The sequence below is a fragment of the Cololabis saira genome, chromosome 15 (genome assembly GCF_033807715.1).
Source record: "Cololabis saira isolate AMF1-May2022 chromosome 15, fColSai1.1, whole genome shotgun sequence".
Lineage (NCBI taxonomy): Eukaryota > Metazoa > Chordata > Actinopteri > Beloniformes > Belonidae > Cololabis > Cololabis saira.
In genome coordinates this window covers 38,748,980-38,763,979 of record NC_084601.1, presented here as the reverse complement: position 1 = coordinate 38,763,979, position 15,000 = coordinate 38,748,980, and the positions used below count along the sequence as shown (strand labels likewise).

The 15,000-nt window shown below is 38.9% G+C and overlaps 1 protein-coding gene across 1 annotated transcript in view; it reads right to left on the bottom strand.

Annotated features, from left to right (window-relative positions):
• The window catches only part of LOC133460923 (voltage-dependent calcium channel gamma-7 subunit-like), a 63,873-nt gene that overhangs the window by 7,010 nt on the left and 41,863 nt on the right, over positions 1-15,000 (bottom strand). Inside the window, exons 3-5 of the mRNA XM_061741635.1 lie at positions 12,473-12,586; positions 10,653-10,835; positions 429-574 (exon numbers count right to left, since the gene is read on the bottom strand). Of these exons, the coding sequence (XP_061597619.1) occupies positions 429-574; positions 10,653-10,835; positions 12,473-12,586 (443 nt within the window). The remainder of the gene's footprint in view (positions 1-428; positions 575-10,652; positions 10,836-12,472; positions 12,587-15,000) is intronic.

Here is a 15,000-nt window from a genome sequence, read left to right as displayed (position 1 = left end):
AAGGAAGGAAGGAAGGAAGGAAGGAAGGAAGGAAGGAAGGAAGGAAGGAAGGAAGGAAGGAAGGAAGGAAGGAAGGAAGGAAGGAGAGAGCAGGAGGTAAGAAGGAACAGCAGTCCCAAAGACAGTACAAGGGTAAAACCTGTCCTGCTTAACTTAAAATTGTATAAATTAATATAACAATAGAAAGAAAAGCAGAACATCCATCCTGTAATAGTGCACATTTTCTGACTCTCACAGTAATACGGGACAAAATGCGTTCCTTTTCAGCTCAATACGGTACTTTTTCACGTGTGTTTTCACGCGTGTTTTCACGTGTGTTTCCACGTGTGTTTCCACGTGTGTTTTCACGTGTGTTTTCACGTGTGTTTTCACGTGTGTTTTCACGTGTGTTTTCACGTGTGTCTTCACATGTCCGGCGCTGGAATCACCTCTTTGAGCAGGAAGGACGAGGCGGCGAAGGCGAAGGACCAGCCGTAGTGGTAGTGGAAGAATTGTTCAGGCTCTCTGGGTCGATTCATCACCTCGTCATTAATGCTGGAAATGTACAACACCAGGCCCACCACCAGGCTGAGACCTGCAGAGACCACAGGTGTCAAAGTATTCATTACTCAGGTAGAAGTATGGATACTAGAGTTTAAAAATACGCCTGTAGAAGTTGAAGTATCAACTCAAGTTTTTTACTCAAGTAAAAGTATAAAAGTACTGGTTTCAAAACTACTTAAAGTATAAAAGTAAAAGTAATGTAAGGGGGAAAAAGCCATTAAGGACAAAAGCCATTGAAAATGAATGCATCTTAGTATAATGCAAATATATTAAAGAACCATATATGTGTACTATTGAGCATTAACATGTGTTTCAGAGAGCAGGAGATATGATGACTAGTTGCCTATAAGTATTGTAATGGTGCAAAAAGTCAAACTTCAGAGGCATGTTATCATTTATCCTAACCTTTATTGGAATGTACATCCAAGTTTAGTTGCAGGAATCTGAAGGAACGGATGTAAGAACAAAACTGGACAAGAACATCTGAAACAACCACAACCAAATTCACTCTATCCGGATGGAGCAATTTAACTGGATAGTTTTTTTTTAAAGGTGAAATGAAATAGAGTAACAAGGCTGTTTTTAAAATGTAAGGAGTAAAAAGTACAGATAATTGCGTGAAAATGTAAGGAGTAGAAGTAAAAAGTCGCCTGAAAAATATTTACTCCAGTGAAGTATAGATAACCAAAATTTCTACTTAAGTAAGGTAACGAAGTATTTGTACTCTCTGGCAGAGACACACATCTTTAGTGGGAAACATCCTCTCGCTGCCTGATTCAAACAGTATCAGCTCATTAATTGCATGTTATCGTCTCTTCTTCTGCTCATAAGACCTTTATTGTCCATCACTGTCAGTGATGAAGCAAACAAGAACAGAGAAACTTACGGGAGCCGCGCTAACGAGCTCCTGTGGTCACGCAGATACAGGGATGAGGATGCAAAATGTCAAGGCTGATGAGACAACTAGAAATTATGTGAAGAAACAAACTATACTGTCTCTCAGTTGTAAGGTTTCATCTACCAGGGCATACCGCAATTAAAAAAGAAAGAAAACCTGGTACTTAGTGGTTTTTTTTTTTTTAAATGAGGAGGATGGCGATTAGGGCTGGGCGATATGGACCAAAAGTCATATCTCGATATTTTCTAGCTAAATGGCGATACTCGATATATATCGATATTTTTTCTGTGCCTTAATTGGGGTTTCCCCCAAAGCATTATAGCATAGCATCTCTGTTAGCATCTCTGTTAGCATCTCTGTTAGCTTCATTTTTTTCTGAGGCAAACCCTTAAAAAAACAGTCAGTTTTAATACAAAGCCTCGTGCCAAATGTCACACAGGTTCCTTTATTAACAGAGGTCTGCACAATATCAAAATGTATAAAACAAATGAAACAAAAATAAACTGCCTGCATATATAGAATAAAAATGCTTCTTGAATAAAATAAAACAAATATCCCTTTCCTGCATAACAATTAAATTAAAATACACTGTGCAATTAATACAATGTAGACAGTAACAGGCAGACTTTTCCACTGAGGTTGACAGTTGTGCAAATAACAAAACATTTGTGCAAATCTCAAATAAAACATTCAAGTCAATTTGTCACATTTGTGTTTTTTTTTTTTTTTTTTTTAAATCGATATAAACGATATTGTCTCGTACCATATCGTGTTTGAAAATATATCGATATATATTAAAATCTCGATATATCGCCCAGCCCTAATGGCGATGATGGAAAAACCTGGAATAAAAAAGAATATTTGTCTTATTTCTAGTTAAAATGTCTCATTTTAGTCAAATTAAAAACTCATTACACTTAAAACAAGAGTCATCACTGGAAAAAACAACAATTTTCACCTGTTTCAAGTAAGTTTTCATTTAAAATAAGTAGAAAAATCTGCCAGTGGAACAAGATTTTTTTGCTTGTAATGAGAAGATAAATCTTGTCCCACTGGCAGATTTTTCTACTTATTTCAAGTGAAAATTTAAGTTGTTTTTCTGGTAATGACTCTTGTTTTAAGTGTAATGAGATTTTTTGACTAAAAATGAGACATTTTAACTAGAAATAAGACACATATTCCTGGTAAGTGGTAAGATTTTGAGTTTTTGCAGTGTGGCTGATCAAGGCTGATGAAACAACTATAAATTATGTGAAGAAACAAACTATACTGTCTCTCATTTGTAAGGTTTCATCTACCAGGGCATAGCACAATTAAAAAAGAAAGAAAACCTGGTACTTAGTGTTTTTGTAAAATGAGGAGGATGGCGATGATGGAAAAACCTGGAATAAAAAAGAATATTTGTCTTATTTCTAGATAAAATGTCTCATTTCTAGTCAAAAAAATATCTCATTACACTTAAAACAAGATTCATCACTGGAAAAAACAACAATTTTCACCTGTTTTAAGTAGATTTTCACTTAAAATAAGTAGAAAAATCTGCCAGTGGAACAAGATTTTTTTGCTTGTAATGAGAAGATAAATCTTGTCCCACTGGCAGATTTTTCTACTTATTTCAAGTGAAAATTTAAGTTATTTTTCTGGTAATGACTCTTGTTTTAAGTGTAATGAGATTTTTTGACTAAAAATGAGACATTTTAACTAGAAATAAGACACATATTCCTGGTAAGATTTTGAGTTTTTGCAGTGTGGCTGATCAAGGCTGATGAGACAACTATAAATTATGTGAAGAAACAAACTATACTGTCTCTCAGTTGTAAGGTTTCATCTACCAGGGCATACCGCAATTAAAAAAGAAAGAAAACCTGGTACTTAGGGTTTTTTTAAAATGAGGAGGATGACGATGATGGAAAAACCTGGAATAAAATATGCAGGAGGTTGTGGGGGTGAGGAACAAAAAAACACAGGTGTGAGACAATCGTGGGATGCAAAATGAACCAAAGTCCTTCAACACAAAACAGGAAGTAAGCAAAACAAGGTGCTGACAAGAAAAAAAAAGGAGAAAAAGAACACGAATGACGCACGCTGGAATACAAAACGCGTAACTGAGGTCACTGTTGACTAAACACAGCAGAAGCTCTGCTAAGGTAATGATGAGGAGAAAAGATCTCAGCGAACATCGTAACATTAAAACCCGTAAACCAGACACAGCGTATCAGCAGAAACTCTTCTCAGTTCCTGTCAAGCACAGCGGTGGAAGGTTGATGGTTGGGGGTTGTTTTGCTGCCACAGGGACATTAGAGAAGCTGCCCACAAGTCAAAGCACAGAAATATCCATGAACCAATGAAATATAAAGAACCAAATTCATGCACAAGAACGTGATACTGATGACGTTAGACAGGAAAAAAGATCAGCAAGATATTGATTCACTACACAATGAGTACTGAGTCTTGCCCGTATGATTTATTTTTCTTTTTGACTTCATTTTAGCGAATAAAGTGTTTATTTATCTGCACACTGTAAAAACTCAAAATCTTACCAGGAATATTTGTCTTATTTCTAGTTAAAATGTCTCAATTTTAATCAAAAAATCTCATTACACTTAAAACAAGAGTCAGTACCAGAAAAAGAACATGTTATTTGACAATTTTCATCTGTTTCAAGTAAATTTTCACTTGAAATAAGTAGAAAAATCTGCCAGTGGGACAAGATTTATCTTCTCATTACAAGCAAAACAATCTACTTATATTAAGTGAAAATCTACTTGAAACAGGTGAAAATTGTTGTTTTTTCCAGTGATGACTCTTGTTTTAAGTGTAATGAGATTTTTTTGACTAAAAATGAGACATTTTAACTAGAAATATGACAAATATTATTGTTAAGATTACATAAGATGTACATAAGATAAGATAACATAGGTCTTGTTTCATGATTCTATAGTGAAAACACCAGAGAAGCAATTCAAACTGGATCTCCCATACTAAAGGCGGTGAAAAAGGCTTATAAACAGTTACATTCTGTATAAATGTATATATAAACTGCAAGAAGCACAGCAGGTACAAGGACAATGTTTAATTTCCCTCATTACTATTTCATGCTAATCTCATCCAAATGGGACTTTATTCTCTTTCCATTTGTTTCTGACTGAGCATCTTTGTGTAGTTTTGTGCACAGTCTGCAGCTGGAGCAGCTAATGATAATGTGTCCTTGTTGTACTTTGAAAAAGGCTGAGAAAACTGCCACAACAGGCAGCGCTGTAGCAAAGCGATAAACAAGAACAAAGTCCCATGAGCCTATTAATATGCAAGTGTGCTGGTGGTCAATGGCACATGGGAACCAAAGACGTGCATATCTACAAATACACGCAGCAACACAGAAATCCTGCTGGACGTGTGCGAACACACGTTCAAGGCTACGGTGGGGCCTCATTACGAGTCAGCCAGCTCCTCCCCTGCAGAAACAAGCACCGCTGCAGAAACAAGCACCGCTGCAGAAACAAGCACCGCTGCAGAAACAACCACGCTGCAGAAACAAGCACCGCTGCAGAAACAAGCACCGCTGCAGAAAGAAACAAGCACCGCTGCAGAAACAAGCTCCGCTGCAGAAAGAAACAAGCACCGCTGCAGAAACAAGCACCGCTGCAGAAACAAGCAACGCTGCAGAAACAAGCACCGCTGCAGAAACAAGCAACGCTGCAGAAACAAGCACCGCTGCAGAAACAAGCACCGCTGCAGAAAGAAACAACCACCGCTGCAGAAACAACCACCGCTGCAGAAACAAGCACCGCTGCAGAAACAAGCACCGCTGCAGAAAGAAACAAGCACCGCTGCAGAAACAAGCACCGCTGCAGAAAGAAACAAGCACCGCTGCAGAAAGAAACAAGCACCGCTGCAGAAACAAGCACCGCTGCAGAAACAAGCACCGCTGCAGAAACAAGCACCGCTGCAGAAACAAGCACCGCTGCAGAAACAAGCACCGCTGCAGAAACAACCACCGCTGCAGAAACAAGCACCGCTGCAGAAACAAGCACCGCTGCAGAAAGAAACAAGCACCGCTGCAGAAACAAGCACTGCTGCAGAAACAACCACCGCTGCAGAAACAAGCACCGCTGCAGAAACAAGCACCGCTGCAGAAACAAGCACCGCTGCAGAAACAAGCACCGCTGCAGAAAGAAACAAGCACCGCTGCAGAAACAAGCACCGCTGCAGAAAGAAGCACCGCTGCAGAAAGAAGCACCGCTGCAGAAACAAGCACCGCTGCAGAAACAAGCACCGCTGCAGAAAGAAACACCGCTGCAGAAACCACCGCTGCAGAAACAACCATCGCTGCAGAAACCACCGCTGCAGAAACAACCATCGCTGCAGAAACAAGCACCGCTGCAGAAACAAGCACCGCTGCAGAAACAAGCACCGCTGCAGAAAGAACTACCGCTGCAGAAACAAGCACCGCTGCAGAAACAAGCACCGCTGCAGAAACAACCACCGCTGCAGAAACAAGCACCGCTGCAGAAACAAGCACCGCTGCAGAAACAAGCACCGCTGCAGAAAGAACTACCGCTGCAGAAACAAGCACCGCTGCAGAAACAAGCACCGCTGCAGAAACAAGCACCGCTGCAGAAAGAACTACCGCTGCAGAAACAAGCACCGCTGCAGAAACAAGCACCGCTGCAGAAACAACCACCGCTGCAGAAACAAGCACCGCTGCAGAAACAAGCACCGCTGCAGAAAGAACTACCGCTGCAGAAACAAGCACCGCTGCAGAAACAAGCACCGCTGCAGAAACAACCACCGCTGCAGAAACAAGCACCGCTGCAGAAACAAGCACCGCTGCAGAAACAAGCACAGCTGCAGAAACAAGCACCGCTGCAGAAAGAAACAAGCACCGCTGCAGAAAGAAACAAGCACCGCTGCAGAAAGAAACAAGCACCGCTGCAGAAACAAGCACCGCTGCAGAAACAAGCACCGCTGCAGAAACAAGCACCGCTGCAGAAACAAGCACCGCTGCAGAAACAAGCACCGCTGCAGAAACAAGCACCGCTGCAGAAACAAGCACCGCTGCAGAAACAACCAAGCACCGCTGCAGAAACAAGCACCGCTGCAGAAACAACCAAGCACCGCTGCAGAAACAAGCACCGCTACAGAAAGAAACAAGCACCGCTGCAGAAACAAGCACCGCTGCAGAAACAAGCACCGCTGCAGAAACAAACAAGCACCGCTGCAGAAACAAGCACCGCTACAGAAACAAGCACCGCTGCAGAAACAAGCACCGCTGCAGAAACAAGCTCCGCTGCAGAAAGAAACAAGCACCGCTGCAGCTAAACCTGCAAAACCCTCCAGCGGTGAAACCCAGGCATGCCGAGTGTTGGGAGGTTGTTATGAATGAATCAATGATCTTTATCGTCATTAGGTACAGCACAATGAAAATCGATTCAGCTTTCTCCTAAGGCAAAACCTAAGCACAATGTGGAGTCCTTTAATATTTAATAGTGTGCTGATTAAGACCGTGGGAAACAACATATGAGATGATAATGTTTTACTTATTAGAAATGTGTGAAATATCTAGATTTTGGTGGATATAGATCAAAACATATAGATTGAAATTAGAGTCACAAGCGCCAAACAGTCATTCTGTACAGATTAACAAATCCACCCACATTAAACAATAGGTACTAAAAAACAAAAACATAAGTATTGATCATTACATTCATCCATACTTGATCTACAAGGTGAAGTGCAGAAATGGGATTTAATGTGGAAAATGATTATAAAAAATAAAAGAAGAGAGGAAACAAAATGTGAAAATTATCTGCCAGTAATCTCAAAATAAACTGTACTTGTTTACTGTTTAAGTCTGTATCCCATTGGACCCCAGTCCCAAGGGCCCAGTGTTCTGCAGGACTTGCATGTTTCCTAACTGCAACATACCTTGTAGCACCCTATAATGTAGTAATTTCCTGAAAATGTAATAACGCCTGAAAATGTAACAAAATTTGCACTTAACTCAATCGAAAATGTAATAAAATCCAATAATGTAATAACTTCACCAATAATGTAATAAAATATCCTGACTGATATTGTAATAACATTTTTACTGATAATGTAATACCTTATTACATTATTGGGAATTTATCACATTTTCAGGTGGGTCTTCTTTTTTTTTTCTTCCAAAACTGATAATGTAATACTTGACAAATTTTCAGTCCAGAGTTCTACATTTTGTGTTTTAAGTATCTAAGAATGTTATATACGCTGGATTTGAAACAACTTAATGACTATTGGGTTAAATTGCAGACTTTGAGTACCATGTAATAATTTCCCAATAACATAATAAGGTATTACATTATCAGTAAAAATGTTATTACAATATCAGTCAGGATATTTTATTACATTATTGGATTTTATTACATTTTCGATTGAGTTAAGTGCAAATTTTATTACATTTTCAGGCGTTATTACATTTTCAGGAAATTATTACATTATAGGGTGCTACACACCTGACTCAATATTGATGCATCATTAAACAGACTTGTGTAGGCAATAAAGATGATGATCCACTTTGTCCATTCACGTGTTGGAGCAGGAAACCAGCAAAAACACGCACTGACGTGGACTGATGGTCCACGGATCAGAGGAAAAAACGCTGCAGTTCCCCTTGTTGGCCGTTAGATGGCGGTGTTGTAACTGAATGGAGTCAGCTCAGCCTCCTGGGTGTCATGCACATGCATGACCGCGCACACACTCACAGGAGGAGAAACACAAAGACGAGAGAGGGAGAGGATAACTGCGGTCATTCGTACTTAGGTGGTCAAATCAGCCGCTCCTAGGTTTCATGTGCGCTCCTCAGTCTTTACGGCAAATTAATGCGGCTCAAAAACAGAAATATATGAAGTACTGAGTTTGAGATAATGCCTTTTTTCCCCATATATTTCTTTCATTACCTTGATGACACCCATACTTCCACCGTAATATTTACACACTCTTACCATAATAGAAAAGGATGAAACACTTTTTTCTTTTTTTTTTTTTTACTTTAGGTTCTGAGTTGCAGAGACTATACAAACTAATTCTTCCATAATTTCACCTAATACCTCATATAGCCCTCTTCAAAACTACAATAACTACAGGCACACTGAATTTCAAACAATTTAACTGTACAAATATTGAAATATTAAGATCTAAACTTCAAACATTTTACTTTTCTACAAAGGTCAGTCGCCTTTTTTTGCTTCAGGTTCCGTGTTGCAGAGACTGTAAAAACTAATTCTTCCATAATTTCACCCAATACCTCACATACTCCTCTTCAGGACTCCAATAACTACAGGCACACTGAATTTCAAACAATTTAACTGTACAAATATTGAAATATTAAGATTTTACTTTTCTACAAAGTACAGTCGCCTTTTTTGCTCCAGGTTCCGTATTGCATGTATATATGGGTGTCATCAAGGTAATGAAAGAAATATATGAAAAAAAAATATCTGCATTATCTCAAACTCAGTAGGCCTACCTCATATCTTTCTTTTTTTGAGCCGCATTCATTCATTTGCCGTAAAAACTGAAATAGGAGCGTACACAGTACTGGAGTTGAGGGGGGATGAGGGGGATAGCATCACCCCCTGAAATAAAAACGGTCCAAATCTTCCCCCCCTGTAAAACTGTCATCCCCCCTTTCCATCCCTTATGTAATTTCATCAATGAATGTGGTTTTACTGCTATTTCAACATTTAGAGTCATCACCAGAAAAATAACACAGAAAAATAACTTATTTGACAATTTTCACCTGTTTCAAGTAAATCTTTACTTGAAATAAGTAGAAAAATCTGCCAGTGGGACAAGATTTATCTTCTCATTACAAGCAAAAAAAATCTTGTTCCACTGGCAGATTTTTCTACTTTTTCTACTTATTTTAAGTGAAAATCTACTTGAAACAGGTGAAAATTGTTGTTTTTTCCAGTGATGAGTCTTGTTTTAAAGGAGCCGTCTGTAAGAAATGTCCAAAACTGGTACTGCAGTCACTTTCAAAATATTGTTGAGCGGCGTGTACCCTCCCCCTCCTCCCCCCGACCAGAGGTTGCCAGGTAGGCTGCAGAATGCAGCAGGAACGTAGGCTGCCATGGCTGCCATAATTAGAGCCGAGCTGGCAACCCGGATGCTGAAACAATACTGACTGGTGATTGGGAGATAGGTGGAGGGTGGAGCTTCAGAAACAATACTGACTTGGTGATTGGGAGATAGGTGGAGGGTGGAGCTTCAGAAACAATACTGACTTGGTGATTGGGAGATAGGTGGAGGGTGGAGCTTCAGAAACACTACTGACTTGGTGATTGGGAGATAGGTGGAGGGTGGAGCTTCAGAAACAATACTGACTTGGTGATTGGGAGATAGGTGGAGGGTGGGAGCTTCAGAAACAATACTGACTTGGTGATTGGGAGATAGGTGGAGGGTGGAGCTTCAGAAACAATACTGACTTGGTGATTGGGAGATAGGTGGAGGGTGGAGCTTCAGAAACACTACTGACTTGGTGATTGGGAGATAGGTGGAGGGTGGAGCTTCAGAAACAATACTGACTTGGTGATTGGGAGATAGGTGGAGGGTGGAGCTTCAGAAACAATACTGACTTGGTGATTGGGAGATAGGTGGAGGGTGGAGCTTCAGGCCAAAACAAAAAATGACAACATAAACATCAGTTGAGGGCTGCAACTCCTCTTTTTTAAACTGGAATATCCTGGCTTGAGTGCTGTTGTCAGTGACATAAGTATTTGAAATGAACATGATTTTTAAATGTCTGTTGACATATCGGGGTCATTTTATGATTCGTTTTATTATTGCTCTTACATACAGATCCTTTAAGTGTAATGAGATTCTTTTTTTTACTAAAATGAGACATTTTAACTAGAAATAAGACAAATATTGTTAAGATTTTGAGTTTTTGCAGTGATCCATGTTACTTATTCTGTGAAGGACAGAGTCATATTGATAAGTTCAGAAAAGTGTTTTTTATTGTTGTGTTTTGATGTATTTGATGTAAGCCCAGAGGATATTTAAAGCTTACAGAAGGCTGCATTTAACTGCTGCTATGTCATTCCCTGCAGTATTTCTGCAGGTGTTTTGGTCACTGCTATTATTTGTAATATATTATATTATTTGTAATCAGCACAAATTATCTGTCCCCATATGATAAAATCCACCGTCCCCCCTGATTTGTTTTTACAACTCAAGTACTGAGCGTACATGAAGTTTAGGAGCGGCTGATTTTGATCCACGGAAATACGAATGACGGCTGGCTGGACCAGATAGAGGATAAGAGGAGCCAGTTTTACTGGGAGAAGGACGGACAGTGGAGGAGGAGGAAACAGCTGGTCCTCCGTCACCTTAGGCTGCTCTGTGACTGATGCTTTCATGACAAAAACCCACACATGCTGACTGAGACAACGTGCACTTTTGCAGCACTTGTGTAAATCTGACCCTGCTGCAGTTATTACAGTACAGAGCAGAGCTGCCTCACATATAAATGTTCTTTTTTTCTTCATTTGAGGTAAATAGCAAGTAAACAAGGCGGCTTTAGAGCAAAAAATCCATCTTTAGAGTTATAATTCTGTAGTTACAGAGGAGACATTGGCAACAATTTACCATTGATTTGTGACCTCATTCTTTTCCGTCACGAACAATGAGACTGAAATGTCTGGAAATGTTGAGGGAATGGGGCCTTTATTCTTCTCGGGAGGAGCTCAGTAATTACCAGCTCGTCAAATTAAAACTCACAGTGACAGAAACAAAGAGAGTTGATTTCCTCTAACTTCAGCTGGGAGAACAGTAGCACTCTCTCACACTCTCTTTCTCTTGGCACTGTAGGAATGGGTGATATTTTACCGTTCACGATAAACCGTCAAAAAAAATGCCCCACGATAAGAATTTGTCATCTCGCGGTAAAAACGATAAATTCCTGTTGATGACGTTTTTGTGTAAAGATGATTTATAGTTCTGTGTTAAATCCACGCACAACGTACGTGAAGGAAGGAAGGAAGGAAGGAAGGAAGGAAGGAAGGAAGGAAGGAAGGAAGGAAGGAAGGAAGGAAGGAAGGAAGGGAGAAAAGAAGGAAGGAAGGAAGGAAGGAAGGAAGGAAGGAAGGAAGGCAGGAAGGAAGGAAGGGGAGGAAGGAAGGAAGGCAGGAAGGAAGGAAGGAAGGAAGGAAGGAAGGAAGGCAGGAAGGAAGGAAGGAAGGAAGGAAGGAAGGAAGGCAGGAAGGAAGGAAGGAAGGAAGGAAGGAAGGAAGGAAGGAAGGCAGGCAGGAAGGAAGGAAGGAAGGAAGGAAGGAAGGAAGGAAGGAAGGAAGGAAGGAAGGAAGGAAGGAAGGGAGAAAAGAAGGAAGGAAGGAAGGAAGGAAGGCAGGAAGGAAGGCAGGAAGGAAGGAAGGAAGGAAGGAAGGAAGGAAGGAAGGAAGGAAGGAAGGAAGGAAGGAGGAAGGAAGGGAGAAAAGGGGAAGGAAGGAAGGAAGGGAGAAAACAAGGAAAGGAGGAAGGAAGGGAAAAAAGAAGGAAGGAAGGAAGGAAGGAAGGAAGGAAGGGAGAAAACAAGGAAAGGAGGAAGGAAGGGAAAAAAGAAGGAAGAAGGAAGGAAAGAAGGAAATGAGCCTGAAAGAAAGAAAGAAAGAAAGAAAGAAAGAAAGAAAGAAAGAAAGAAAGAAAGAAAGAAAGAAAGAAAGAAAGAAAGAAAGAAAGAAAGAAAGAAAGAAAGAAAGAAAGAAAGAAAGATAAATTCCCGTTGATATGTTTTTGTGTAACAAACATGGCAGATCTGAGAGTGAGATAGATTTATAGTTAAAAAGGTGGAGTTGAATTGGTATTTTTTTTATCGTCATTTTTATCGTTATCGGGATAAATGCCAGAAATAATCGTGATACATTTTTTAGGTCCATACCGCCCATCCCTATGGCACTGTAGTATGATTTTCCTCCTAAAAAGGCATATATGTATTATAATATGAACCATCTTACTTCCTTGCTTTTTCTAACATAAGAGCTGGCGCTATACGTGCATTCAGGTAGAAGTAAAGGTCACGGTCCAGACACTGCACTAAAGATTTGGACTCTGGTATGGCCCAAACTGGGAAGAGATTAAGCAGTTTCAGTCCAGTCACGATGGCGTCTGAAACCCCAAGATAAGCAGAACAGGCTGTAGAAAAGATGATTGTCCAACACTGTCATTTCCAGCCATATTTCCATGTCCGTCACAGAAATATCGCTAAAGTTATACTTAAAAAGATTCTTTTGAAATGTTTATTTCAGTGTATTGTGAAAGTTCTGAAGTCTCATCCTGATACAAATGAATATGTGAAGTGCTTGGCATTTAAAAATGTATCTAATCCCTCCAAAAATCATTTTACGTCTTAATATTGAAATAATCGTGACAATATCAAACATTATAATTTAAGAATAAGCAGTACTGGAGTTGAGGGGGGATGAGGGGGGATGGCATCCTCCCCTGAAATAAAAACGGTCCAAATCATCCCCCCTGTAAAACTGCCATCCCCTCCTTTCCATCCCTTATGTCATTTCATCAATGAATGTGGTTTTACTGCTATTTCAACATTTAGAGTCATCACCAGAAAAATAACACCAGAAAAATAACTTATTTGACCATTTTCACCTGTTTCAAGTAAATTTTCACTTGAAATAAGTAGAAAAATCTGCCAGTGGGACAAGATTTATCTTATTATTACAAGCAAAAAAATCTTGTTCACTGGCAGATTTTTCTACTTATTTCAAGTGAAAATCTACTTGAAACAGGTGAAAATTGTGGTTTTTTCCAGTGATGAGTCTTGTTTTAAGTGTAATGAGATTTTTTTACTAAAATTATACATTTTAATTAGAAATAGACAAATATTTTAATTTAGAGTTTTTGCAGTGATCCATTTTACTTATCCTGTGAAGGACAGAGTCATATTGATAAGTTCAGAAAAGTGTTTTTTATTGTTGTGTTTTGATGTATTTGATGTAAGCCCAGTGGATATTTAAAGCTTACAGAAGGCTGCATTTAACTGCTGCTATGTCATTCCTGCAGTATTTCTGCACGTGTTTCTTTTTTTTTTATATATGTTTTTATTTCACAATAATTTTCACAATTCACATTTTCACATGCATGATTTCTATTATACCCACATTCCTACCCTCCCCATAATTACCCTAGGGGGAAAAAAAACATACATTAACGGAGAACAAAATTAAATAAATATAAAAAAATTAAAAAAAATAAATAAAAAATATATAATGGCAGCAACAGCGATATCAAACTATATATATATATATATATATCCATATATACATACAAACATACATACATATAAGGCACAAGTTCGAAAATAAAGATACTCATTGGTCCCCTTTGGAAAAATTATCCAGTTTTAAGAATAATGGGAACCAAAATTCTTGAAAAATATGAGCACGGTTGTATTTTTCTAAAGTACATTTTTCCAATGGTAAAGAAACTGAAATTTGATCCAAAAAAAACTTGAAAGTTGGAGGGGAATCATCTTTCCAAAGTAAAAGTATGCATTTCTTAGCGAAGTATGTGATCATAATTAATATCCTGCTTTTTTTCCGGTCTAACTGAAGATCCAGTGTGTCATTTAATAAATACAAATTGGAGCTTAAATCAAAATTAATTTCTAATACTGATTGTGTGAAGGAATGAATTGATTTCCAGAAACTTATTAAAGATCACATTCCCAAAACATATGTACAAATGTTCCATCGATTCTTTTACATCTTGGACATTTTGAAGAGATATCCTTTGAAATTTTGTGTTAAATAAAAATTTGTGAATAAATTTAAAATTGAGCCTCTTTAATTTTATTACTAGTAAAAGGAAAATGTATATTTTCGCATATATTTAAGTATTTTCTTCAAAGACCATCCCCAACTCCTTCTCCCATATCTTCACTAAAGTTTGGAAAGATGACAATCTGCAGTTGTTTTGGTCAGTGCTATTATTTGTAATATATTATATTATTTGTAATCAGCACAAATTATCTGTCCACATATGATAAAATCCACCATCCCCCCTGATTTTCTTTTACAACTCGAGTAATGAGAATAAGGAATAACAAAACTGCCTTGACAAAAAAAAAAACAAACATTTGTATAGTAACAGAGGTTAAAAATATACTAATATGCAAATGCAATTTATGCCCCGGTTGTTTATTTTCCTTGTTCATGGGTGTTCGTGCCCAAACTGAGCATTGTATGTCAGGAAACACACGATCGTGTTTTCCTCCATCTTGGCTCGGTGACATTTCCATGACTTCATTTGTCCAGTCAGCAGTCCACCATGCTACGCGAGCATCTGTGAGATAAAGCCCTCGTGTAAAAGACGAACAACCTCCAAAAATAAACCCCGGTAATTACTTCATCCAGCGAGGGCTTGACTCGGTGCTGGAGGTAACTGACCTGGAGTCGGTCCAGGGATGATGTCACTGCTGGCTGCACTGACTCCCCGTCCTAACCGGACTCTCATACAAATGACACAATTTGCCTAAAGAAAGATTTCACAGCTCCGGTCTC